This window comes from Neopsephotus bourkii, unplaced genomic scaffold (genome assembly GCF_033783945.1).
Source record: "Neopsephotus bourkii isolate Nb327-2 ecotype Australia unplaced genomic scaffold, CSIRO-AGI_Nbou_v1 NB_846, whole genome shotgun sequence".
NCBI classification, from domain to species: Eukaryota; Metazoa; Chordata; class Aves; order Psittaciformes; family Psittacidae; genus Neopsephotus; species Neopsephotus bourkii.
The window spans coordinates 1,326,886-1,340,097 of NW_026901342.1; the positions used below are offsets into that span (position 1 = coordinate 1,326,886).

General features: G+C 39.3%; 1 protein-coding gene across 12 annotated transcripts in view; it reads right to left on the bottom strand.

The window, feature by feature from the left end:
- PTPRM (protein tyrosine phosphatase receptor type M) overlaps positions 1 to 13,212 on the bottom strand; it is a 464,510-nt gene that overhangs the window by 309,007 nt on the left and 142,291 nt on the right. For 11 of the 12 annotated variants that reach the window (XM_061356322.1, XM_061356320.1, XM_061356317.1 and 8 more), the window contains exon 3: positions 7,915 to 8,180. The exons of the other annotated variant lie outside the window; for it this stretch is intronic. In XM_061356322.1, coding sequence (XP_061212306.1) covers positions 7,915 to 8,180 — 266 coding nt within the window. The remainder of the gene's footprint in view (positions 1 to 7,914; positions 8,181 to 13,212) is intronic. 12 annotated transcript variants of the gene reach the window in all.

Below are 13,212 nucleotides of genomic sequence, written 5' to 3' on the forward strand. Positions count from 1 at the left end.
CTGCTGAAAATGTGCAACTCAAGATAACTTGCCTGTTCCAAAGAACAATAGAAATAAACAGGTTCGGTTGCCACACAACCTCACTCCGTAAATTCCTGCTTTTGTTGTAGAGAAATTAGGCCTTCAGTCAAAAAGTGGATTGTACTTAATATAAACACACTACTTCACAGGACTTAAAATAGCACTTTGCAAAAACAATAAAGAGAAAGGTGTATTCATAAAGCTACTTTACATCAGGATGCACTCCCCCCCAGTAAGAGGACAGTGATGTATTACATGCTGCTTACAGCCTTTCCTTGACTATATTTTGCAAGGTGTTGGGAACAGTTTCTCTCCAGAAAATTGGCATTGTCTTGTACACATGTGGGTTGAGTTCTTCTGGCCCCTTTTGACTTGCCCTAGGACTACCCGCTTTACCAACAGTACACAATCACAGCAACTGCTGCCTCAAAGACATGGGAGGTTCCTGGCCTTCCCAGGCCCCGCAGAAACCCATCCCAGCTTATTGACTTGGGCTGTCTAATATGTGTTCAGGCCTCCTTAGATGGGAGTTCACTTTATGCCATTTCCCTCCCCACCCCTCACTCCTGCACAATTACCATTCACCATTCACACAAGCACTCAAGCCCATTAAACACTTTGGTGGTTGCTGCCAGCCTGAGTGAGACTCCAAAGAAACCTCTTACAGCTGAGCAACACTGAAAACTGAGCTCTTGAAATTAAGACTTATTAAATCTTACTTGTCTGTATTTGTTTCTAAATCAGTTGTCGTCTTACATTTCTCTATTGAATGCTCAGAAGCTTTCTTGGTTTAGAAACCACAGACTTGTCTATATGACAAAAAGCTCACACCTGCTTACTCTTGGCCATTTTTAGAATGCTGGGGTTTGTAAATTTAGGTATGAGGTTTGACACGGTCACATCTTTCTCAAAATAACTACTCCCAAATCACCCAACTCAGTGAAGAAGAACTATTTAAGATGCGTGACACAGGGTGGTGATTCAAAATGCAATATGCATTTCAAAGTTTCTTTTCAGTTCAAAGCACAGTTCAGGAACTGTGTGCACACAGCTGAATGCAACACACACAACACACGAGAATGCAAGCCTGACCTTTACTGCACAAGAAGCTTAATTCTCAGTCCTAACTGATGAGTTAAGTACATTGCATGAGCCAAACTCCAAGCAAAGCATATAAAAAGCAGGTTATGGAACAAATGAAAGTTTAAGACCAGATTTGAAAAGGTAGGTTAGATATACTGCTTCTTATTCCCTAAACTCCTAATTTACAAGAGAAAGTGTCAGAATGGTAAAGGATAAATCTCAACTCTGTGTGAACTGATACTGTAACTCCTTTGTGTCCTTACGGAAAAAGATCAGGAATTACTGCCAGCCTCTTACCCTATTTTCTCATTCCAGCTTCATAGGAATTTATGTTTAAAGAACATGCAGTGTCATAGAGAGTAGTATTACTTCACTGGAAGCTATTTTTAATCCTTTCAATTCCATTTCTGGACTTTAAAACTGCAGTGTTTGTTGTTCTATTTAATCAAGATTTGTTTCAGCTTACTGCTGCCATACCTGGCCCCCAGAAAAGTACAAAGTACAAAACAAATAATGCAAAATATAAAAACTGATGGGGGAAGCTGTGTAGCTTGCAATAGCACTGTTCCAAATTGCTTGCTTAGGAGTAGGGAATGCAAGCCACTCACCAGACTCAATCCAGGAGTGGCATTTTGCATTTTATAAAGTTCCAAAACTGCAATGCTTCAAAACCATAAAATATATTTTAAATACTAATAATTGTTCTGACAATCATTACCTAACCTGGGGGGGGGGGGTGGGGTGGGTGGGTTAAAAAGAAAGAAAAAAAGACCCCACCCCAAAGACACAAGCAAGGAACAAGCCTGAAACCAACAGATTTTCCTCCTGCTAAAACAACCAAATGAGGAAAACAAAAATTAAATAAAACAACAACAAACCCCCCAAAATTCCAACCCTTTCCTCACTAGGGAGCAGACTTTTCAGGACTCATATCTCAAGCATCAATTTTAATGTTCCTTAACCTACTGAGACTGCTCCTCAAGAATGTAAAAACCAGCTCACTATTACCCATAGAAATCTACATAGTATTTAATTCTCTTTTTCTGTGTACATCCTAATTCTATTCAAGTATGGAGGATGAAGGTCTTAGTAATTATGCGCAGCCTTGTTTTGTTTGAGGTTGTCTCTAATGGCATGATAAACTCCTTGATTCTCTTGCTTAAGATGCACCAAGTAGACAATAGCTCAACAAAACAAACTTCTCCTGTGACCAATGATAAAAAGAAGAAGGCAGTGTGCTCTCTGGGGAGCACTCCTAAAAGGATTTTATAATACAGAAATAAGACTAGCTCCTGTAGAAATATCCCAGCTACTCAGAAACAAATATCTGAGAGACCAGGAGGCCCAGCAGAAAAGAACAAGCTGTACTGATTTCTTAACCCTCAGAAGGTGTTTGGCAGCTTGAACCGATGTTACTACAGCTATGCTGTAATCAGTAACTGGACCCCCAACACCTGACAAAACGTACCCTAAAGTCAATGGTAGATGTTAAGCAGTAGCACTTAGAGGACCATTAATTATAGAATGAAACATATCCTTAAGCACAAGAATACTCGACAATTTAAGTTTAAATAAGCAGTAATTAAACTACAATTACTGTTGTTACATGCCAGTTATCATTGTGATTTATATATGTAATACAGCTTTCATATGGGGTGAAGCCTACACAAATAATTACCTACTAAAAGGAAAAGTGCACATTAAAAGAAATCAATTACTTTGTTCGGAGACTGTACTTCCAAATAGTCAATTCTAAATGGAAACCCAACCTGAAAGGTATTAACAAGCTCCGGTAACTGGTGTTACAATAATAAAATACTGTTAATTATTAAATCTTTTGAATGCTTTGCACTTCTGTGTTAATAATACATAGTTTAAATAAATAAATCTTTACAAGTTGGATTAAAATTCACTCCATATTTCACAATCTAATTCACTTTTTCACAATCTAATTTCTAGTCAGCTACCTAGTGGGAGCTGCCTATGTTTTCCATGAACCAACAGCAAAACAGACCACCACCGTCTTTTCAAACATCCCAAATTGTACAAATACTATAACTCTGAAATGTTATCACATGCAATTTGTCTTCAGATTTTTGTAGCACATTTTGCTTTCACTTGCAGCTAGACACCTTGTGGGTGTCCTACGAATGGAACAAAATTATAAGGCATTCACAAACATGCAGATGCCCACATGGATATGTGATACAAAACCAACAAAGAAAATCAAATTTTCACATTGCTTTGTCCCTTCATGTAGTAACACCAAGTGTGTTCCTGAAGGTTACTCATTGGGAAACTACCAACTTTCATATATAAATTTAACATGACCCCATCATTCCTTAATTTTTTTCTTAGACTTTTCTTAATTCTGTTTAATAAGGACAGACAACCTCAGAAAATCCCTGGGAGGAAGTCTTGTACATTTTGGAGGTTATGTGATAAACGTGGATTTGTGCCAAAAGAGGTCAGAGTTTGGAATCAAATTAGTAGCAGGCTCAGGAAACAGACCTGGGTGCTAGACACCTGTCAGATGGCCCCTCTGCCTTCTCCTACCATACATGCAGTCATCTGAGCTCTCACCTAATTTAGACACACATTCTCACAAAACGCACATACACCCCTTCTCCTTTCCCTGCCCTTCTTCCAGCTGCATGCATCAAACTTCCTGCCTCCCCCCAAAATAGACCCTGTGAAGAAGGAAAAGCATGAAAATAGATAAAAAGAATTCAGAAACAATGAGAAATTGCAAGTGTCACTGTGCGAGTGAGGAAATTGCATCACGGATTTCTGAGAGGATGGAGAAAACAAAATGAAGATGATTGACCATAACCTGTCAAAATGGAGACAGAGTTTCCTCAAGAATAAATGAGCTTATCTACAGTGAACCAGTAAGTTACACTATTTTACACCGATTCCTTGGACTGCCATGGGTTTACTATAGCATACAACATTTGAAACATCAGCTAAATTGTGATAGCCAAGGAGGTATTATTTCAGACTTTATGCAGCAAATGCAAAGAAAATTACTTACTATATTCCTCAGAAAGAGAAAGACTATGTAAAAAATTCTGTATTTCCAGAGGCAAAGAGAGAACAGGCAATCCACTACAGACAGACTAAGGTGTTTATTATGTATCAGTTGATACATGGTAATATGCTAAACTACAGTACGCCATCCAAAAATATAAGGGTTCACCTGTGAAAAATGGTGAATCAGTCCAGATGGCAGGTCTTGAGAAGAAAGCGGACTAGAAAGGTTATCTTTCTATTTCTATGGCCAAATATCCATATTATTCAGACATCAGTTAGATGTGTCATATTTTTAGAAATCTGACACAGATTATTACTAATATCAGTAACATTTAAAACAGTCAGAGCTTACCTAGGTTTTTATTAACATGTTAATTTAGCTTAAGTTTACTAGTCAGAGTCAAGTGTTTTTCTATTAAGATTCCCCTGTCCACATTAGCATTTTGGTTTAGAGCTAGAGTGAGGCTATGAAGCACAAGCTTTGTCTTCACCAACTGCTGCTTCACAGACCAGTTAGTTCTGTTGCATAAAACCCAGACTCCTTTCAAAAGACAGGAAACTAGAAGCCCCTCTCCAAATTCACTCCAAACACAGATGGGTTCATAATGGTCCAAAGTGAGGCATGCGCGACAGTCACACATTCACCCAGTGTCTGTCAAATGTACACACACCACATAGCACTCCTGAACCACCCAGCATGCTCACAGAACCCTCCAGTACATACCATGTTACAAACTGCCCAGCATTATACCTAATGTCAGCCATGAAACTGTCTGTCAAATGCTCTACTCCCACCAACTGCTGAGGCTAATAATAAGACTAGTCATTATTTCAGTCAAGACAGGAAGGCTATTTGGAATCACTGGAGGGCATTCTCAACATTTGTATAAAATTGGTAATGTGGGATCTTGCAGTAAGGTCATAGAATCATGAAGTATCTTGAGTTGGAAGGGACCCATAAGGATCACTGACTTCAACTGCTGCTCCTCACAGGACTACGTAAAACTAAACCATATGATTAAGTGCACTGTGCAAACAGTCCTTGAACTATGACAGACAACAAAAACACACATTGACCTTTCACCCTGACGTATGTAAAGATATGGCTAAATCAAGCTTGGACTCTACAGTCAGAATACAGCCTCCTGCTCCAGAGAGACATATAGTACACAGCTGCTCCCATAATGTTGAGGTAAATTTCAACTCTGATAATATCCCTGCCCTTCTGCCAGTATTCACTCATCAAGCCTGCAGCCAATTATACAAGATCCACGCCATGACTCCTTCCACTTAAGTTTGACGAGATGTCCATAAATTTGCCACGAATTGTCTCAGGAAGACCCAGTGATGTAGCAATTCCTAGCCACTTCAGGCACAGCACAGCATGCAAATGTGGACCCTGCAAAAAACCCCTACACAACCTAGGAACACACTTGGCCTGGGCTTAGCAGCGACAGTCATTTTTTCTCCTTCTTGGTAGCTGGTGCAGTGCTGTGTTTTGACTTTCGGGCTGGGAACAAAGTTGATAAAAATGATGTTTTGGTTTGGCCAAGGACTTTGTGAGCCTCATGCTCTGCCAGGGAGGAGGGGGAGCCGGGAGGAAGCAGAGGCAGGACACCTGACCCAAACTGACCAAAGAGGTATTCCATACCACAGCACGTCATGCCCAGGATGTAACTGGGAGGTACCCAGAAGGGCTAGGAGGGACTGCAGGGTTGGAGGAGGTATCGGTTGGTGCTTGGTCGGGCTGGGGGGGCAAGTTATTGGTCACCTGGTGATGGGGTGTTGTATTCTCTTCCCTTGTTATTTCCTTTATCATTACTATTATTGGTGGTAGCAGTAGTGGTTTGTGTTATACCTTAGTTACTAAACTGTTCTTCTCTCAACCCGTGGGAGTTGCATTCTTTTTGATTCTCCTCTTCGTCCCTCTGAGAACAGGGGAGGGCAAGAAGGGGGGAGGGGGGAGTGAGTGGACAAGCTGTCTGGCATTGGTTAAACCATGACAACACTGTCTGATGCAAGAAGAGTAAGCGTACTGTTTTGGGTCTGCAAATATTGCACTAACTGCCACTTATCCCATGTTCCGAGGACAAGATGGGTTAGGCACTCTAAACTCATCTTTTGGACCAGGCTTTTTGTGTCGATTGTGGTTGAAACAATCACAGAGGGAAAGACTCCAGAAAGTTCTTCAGTGTGTCTTTTCCTTAGATGTAAGAAAGGTCAAAAGGAATATTTTCAGTTCACCTGAGACACCCTTACAGAACAGATGCTACAGCCACAGGTAAAAGTCCACTAGAATCCTCCCAAAGAACCTTGCAGTGGACATTGCCATACCATAATGAGAATATAATAGGGCATCAAACACCTGATCACCCTAAACATCACATGCAAGAACAGAAACAAAGTTCTGCTGCTTGTGACATTGGTAATCAGGGTATTGATGTAGGTATTAAAATGTCACCCCCTGGAACAACACTATGGAATGACAATACTGTACTTCCTAGGGAGGTCTGCAGTCAAAGACCATCCATGGGTCATCTTTTGTGCAGTCAAAGACCATCTTTGGGACAGCTTTTCTTCAGAAAATTTCAAACCATATGAAGACAGGCTGCGAAAGTTGGGGCTGTTCAGCCTGGAGAAGAGAAGGCTGCGAGAAGACCTCATAGCAGCCTTCCAGTATCTGAAGGGGGCTTGTAAGGATGCTGGGGAGGGACTCTTCATTAGGGACTGTAGTGACAGGACAAGGGGTAACAGGTTCAAACTTAAAACAGGGGAAATTTAGATTGGATATAAGGAAGAATTTCCTTATTCTTAGGGTGGTGAGGCACTGGAATGGGTTGCCCAGGGAAGCTGTGAATGCTCCATCCCTGGTGGTGTTGAAGGCCAGGCTGGACAAAGCCTTGGGTGGCATGGTTTAGCGGGAGGTGTCCCTGCCCATGGCAGGGGGGTTGGAACTCGATGATCTTAAGGTCCTTTCCAACCCTAACTATTCTATGATTCTATGGTGCACATGACCAAATAAAATCCAACCCAAACCTTCCAAACTGCAAGTGAAGATGAGAGGAGCCCCAATAACATCTTTGATCGACTGGTCTGCTGTTATTATACCTAATTACTTGCTTGTGGAGAAAGACTGTATTTTCATGGGAAGAAGGAGAAAATTGTTGAATTATTATTCAATGATAAATCACTGTACCATCTGTAAACTTTCCTACAGAAAAGCAGCACCCTTAGGAACTGTCAAGAGAACTTCTAAATCTTTAGGATGTAATCAGAAGACTATTCCTACAATAGTGTCGTGGTTTAAGCTACTGCTATATTTATGTCTACTACTGACCAAACCAAATGGATATTGCATCCAAGCTGAAGACTTAAACTGAGGTTTCAAAGGATTATGCTGGTTCTAAAACAACTATTGGTGATCTAGATCAAACTTGAGGATACTACTGCAATCAAAACTACTGGCATTCAATTCCAGAATCCCTAATGAAACAAATGCAACTGACTGACATCAATGGTAAAATTTCTACATTGCTTCAATATAATTGTTTCATCCACCCTTAAAATATGCGTTTGTGAATACACTTCATGCTCTTCTAAAAACAGATGTAAACATACAAACATAACCACGTACATGTAAAAGAAATCAGCATTATCTACAAAAAATTAAGATGAAGATCAAAAAATACAGAAAATATTTTGATTTAAAGTCAGCATTATGATTAAGAACTAGGTAACTACTATGAGAAACAAAATTTCATGAAAAGTAAAACATACCTGATAAAAATTGGGCCAGAAAGTACTAATTGCCAGTTCTGCTCTGTTCCAAGTAGCAGTGATAGACGTGTTCCAGATTGGGCTGCCAATAGGACCATCATTAACTTTCACATATATATTCAAAGTGCCAGGGCTAGATCCAGTCTTGCTTGAAACATAATAGTGGAAATCAATACAATGTGTATCATTTTCTTTCAGATGGGGCAGCAGGAGGTGAGCTTTCTGTCCCGCATATCTCCCAGATGTATTCACCAACATGAAAGAACCTGCAAAACAAAGTCACTCATTCATTTTCTTTATTTTCCTCATTAATTCTCATAAATTAATTTATTTCCTCCTAATTAAAGGGTCACTAAAAAAACCCACCCCAAAAACATTTTGCTTTGCTTCTATTAACATAACAGTAATTGTATTCAGTAAGTATTTAAATCTCAAATTATATTACAGAATCTCAAGATACCTTTTCAGATCTCGTAAGTATTAGAATCCTTATTTATAGTTGGACAAAGAAAGAGACAAACACTAAAGTGATCTGCACTGCACTGAATCTACGTGTTAAAAGAGAAACTACTGTGGGTCTCAGCTATATAAGCATTTCTAAACGAAGGTCCTGTACTGAGTTTTGTTTGGCAAGGTTTTGGTAGTGGAGCAAACACAGGGGTGGCTTCTGTGAGAAGCTGATAGAAGTTTCCCCTGTGACTGACAAAGCCAGTGACAGCCGGCTCCAAAGCAGACCTGCTACTGGCTAAGGCTGAGCCCATCAACAATAGTGGTAGCATCTCTGGGATGATAGATTTAAGAAGTTTGGGAAAAAAACAACAACAATTCCAGCTGTGCTCAGATGGTGGAATGCCGTATATGATGTAGACAGAGTCTAAAATGTTCTAGATTCCTTAGCCTTACTCTAACTGATCACCAGCTACATCCTTAACTGATTGTGACAATTGTGTCCTGCCCTCAAAAACTGAGAAAAGAAAGGAACAAATGAAAATACTCAGCAAACTGATAAACTTTGTAGGAAAGGGGGAAAAAAAAGGGGTGTGAATGTTACACTATGGTCCCAACTTCAGCATCAAACAAGAAATGTGAAGGTACAATTCAAAGACATTCAAACAACCCTCACATGAACAGCTGGTCAATTCATGCCCTATTTTTCAGTGTTATTAATGTGTTTCATTGATGTTTACCTTCAAAATAATCATGTTCCAGAACACGTGTGAATAAAGAATTTGAATGACTGAATAGACATCACATTAAAAAATACATGATTTTCAAGACATTAATATTTCTGGGTTGAACAAATCACAAGGAAATAATTATTTTAATAAGTATACTATGATATCACAGAAGGAAATACAATTCAACACAATGTCTACTTTGGAAAGAAAAAGCATCAATAAAATGCATGAGGTAATTTAAACCCTACATTTTTCATAAAAGTCAAGAAATGAATTTGTTGCAATTGCATGCTATAAATGCATAGCTAACTGCTCTCATAAATATATAAGCACACACATTTCTCAAACGGTTATTAGAAAACAACTTTTAAGCTGTTTAGTCGGTTTTCTTTATTATTATTATTTTACTTTGATGGGTGATGATACCTTGGTATTTTAATGAGATACAGCCTCCTCAGCCATTTCTCAAAATGGAATGTGTTTAGAGAACCTTAGTCCAGACTGTACCTTTATCTGAAATAGGATTACCTATTCAACAGTACAGTTTTGCAGTTACTTTAGATTATTTATCAAGCATAACTTCTCATTAATTTTCATTCTAGAGGAAATAACTGAGTTCGTGAAGTTGTAAAAAAAAAAAAAGGAAATTAACTGTGAAATTTGAGTATTTTACTTCCTAAAAGGCATTACTCAGTACTAAATTTATAGACTGCCATTATAACATAATGGGAGGTATCCTTAATCATAGGTAACACAAATACAAGTCACCGAATGAGTATCCATTCTTTCCTAGAGAAAACTTTTAATTTTTAGTTTAGGAGAAAGAAAGAAGGCAAGAAGGCAAGATCCATGCACTTTTCCATGCAATCACTGTTTTCTAAAAGTTTCTGATTACATTATACTCAAATCTACAGTACACACATCTGCAACATTTTATTTCTCACTATGTTTCAGTAATCTAAAATGTAAGAAGGCCACAATCCGCAGAAACACACTGTGGGTCAGATGAACATGAAACATTCACACAAGAAATCTCAGGTATAAACAGCTACCAGCATATGGGTAAATCTAAAATCCAGAGGTAAGCCATTGAATTTTTGTGGGTTTGACCCAGGTCAAACAAAAAGAAAACACGGTGACAGCCAGCATGGCTTCACTAAGGGGAAACCATGCCTGACCAATTTGGTGGCCTTCTATGATGGGGCTACAGAACTGATGGACAGGGGTGGAGCAGTTGATGACATCTACCTGGACTTGTGCAAAGCGTTTTACATTGTCCCACACAACGTACTTGTTTCTAAATTGGAGAGACATCAATTTAATAGATGGACCACTCAGTGGATAAAGAACTGGCTGGAGGGCCACACGCAAAGAGTTGTAGCAAATGGTTCAATGTCCAGCTGGAGACCAGTAACGAGTGGTGTCCCTCAGGGATCGGTGTTGGGACCGGTCGTGTTCAACATCTTTGTCACTGACATGGAGAGTGGGATTGAGTGCGCCCTCAGCAAGTTTGCCGATGACACCAAGCTGTGTGGTTCGGTTGATACGCTGGAGGGAAGGAATGCCATCCAGAGGGACCTTGACACGCTTGTGAGGTGGGCTGATGCCAACCTGATGAAGTTTAACCATGACAAGTACAAGGTCCTACACCTGGGTCGGAGCAATCCCAGGCACAGCTACAGGTTGGGCAGAGAAGAGATTCACAGCAGCCCTGTGGAGAAGGACTTGGGGGTGCTGGTCAATGAGAAAATGAACAGCAGGTCAAAGGAGGTGATCCTGCCCCTCTACTCTGCTCTCATGAGACCTCACTTGGAGTATTGCGTGCAGTTCTGATGTCCTCAACAAAAAAAGGACATGGAACTGTTGGAACAAATCCAGAGGAGGGCCATGAGGATGATCAAGGGACTGGAGCACCCCCTGTATGAAGACAGGCTGAGAAAATTGGGGTTGTTCAGCCTGGAGAAGAGAAGGCTGCGTGAAGACCTCATAGCAGCCTTCCAGTATCTGAAGGGGGCCTGCAAGGATGCTGAAGAGGGGGTCTTCATTAGGTACTATAGTGATAGGACAAGAGGTAACGGGTTCAAACTTAAGCAGGGGAAGTTTAGGCTGGATATAAGGAAGAAGTGCTTTACTGTAAGGGTGATGAGGCACTGGAATGGGTTGCCCAAAGAAGTGGTAAATGCTCCATCCCTGGCAGTGTTCAAGGCCAGGCTGGACAGAGCCTTGGGTGATATGTTTTAGAGCGAGGTGTCCCTGTCCATTGCAGGGGGGTTGGAACTCGATGATCTTAAGGTCCTTTCCAAACCTAACTATTCTATGATTTTATGATAAATTTCATAGAAGCCCCCAGTAAGTGCCTTAATCCTTTACTAGCCCTTGTCTTTGAAAGGCTGCCATCTCATGAAGGAATTCAATATTTGTTTGACAGTATCTGTTTTACCAGACATGGGAATTCTGATAAAGATCAACTCAGTTTCTACACCCAACTGTGGATTTCCCAGCAAGAAGAAAAAAAAAAAAAAAGTAATAAAATGACATGGCATAATCATTAGACAGAAATCATCACATATTTTACTTAAAGCTATACTGTCTTCATACAGAAAAAAGTTAATTGAATGCATTGAAGTCTTTCTTACAATGTTGGGTTTTTTTTTTTTAATCCAGTCAACTTATCTTCAGTGTTAAGTCATGTAGAAATTTCCTCGTTCAGCTTTTACTGTTGTCATCTGTTAAAAGGACTGCTGAATAATGAATGCTATTCCAGATGTTATATAAATCTAAAGCATGTGGTTAAAATAAATACAAAATAAACACTTAATATTGGCCAAAAAAAAAATGGGTGATTGGGCTGGGGTGTGGGGGGGAAGTATGTCAACCTTGCAAATGGAAAAACAAAACACCAAAACAAAACAAAAAGCCCATGACATACTTTCTTACCGTGGATCACTTCTCCAGAATCATTTATAACATACTTGAGCATGTAAGAAACACATACAAAATATAACTGTATCTATTCACTGGTATATCTACTAGGAAACAAGTTATCTTCCAGGAAAAACTGATTCAACAAGAAAACATAAAATTATAATCAACTCAGTACTCATTCATAAGAGATAGCAAGTGCACATATTACTATAAACATATTCCTTCTAAAATGTCTCATTTCCCTAGATATACTTTCATGTTTGAACACATGGATGATGATATTTCGTCAGTCAAAAAGTTTAAATGTGATGTAGTAGGTTCAGTGGTTAGGTCTATATTTAGGCACTACATGCAGTTTAATAGTTTGAAAGTACACACTGAAATCAAGCTGAGAATAAAATACAAGGTAGCTGATGGTACTCAGCATCCTTTAAATTCAGGCTTCTTTAATCCAAAAACTTGCTAAATCATCCATATTTCATCATTTTACCCAGAGGGTTTAAATCAACAAACTGACGAATTTGTTACAGTTGCTGTTGCTGTTTACTATTCCGTACTGCCAAAATGTTTCAGCAGTAATTCAGCAAACATTTGGTTCATTAAAATATTAATTCTAAGGAGGTGAAATACTTGCAAAAGAAAATACAGACTAGAGCTTGCTCCAGAGTAAATGGGCAATCAAACATCCTGGTGATTCTCATTAGCATCAACGGCAATTTTCTGTGAAGTGAGCACAGAGGAAAATAAAATACTGTACATAAAAAGATGCACAAAAGATGGGGGGGGAAATATTTGTTTAAATAAAAAAAACAAAACTGACAACTGCAAAAGCAATGTACTGTCCTATGAAAATGATGGAAATGGCACAAGCAAAAATATCCACTCACTTCTGCAGGTTTTCACCATGTCATATCATCTTGTTAAGTGCTACTTTTTATGTTTGGAATGTCAAATGCAATGAAAATGAATACAATATCATTTTTCATGCATGAAGAAAAGGTGACTCGTGAGTAAAGAAAGCTATTTTATTAATTTTTCACCAGTCTTATTCATGGTTGAGGACAAATAATTAGGTTTCCTTCCAGACTGTGAAAACAGATACGACCTTATTGCAAAGTTTCAGTTCTTACAAGGGGCCTATACGAAAGATGGGGAAAGACTTTCTAGCAGGGCCTGTTGCGATAGGACGAGAAGT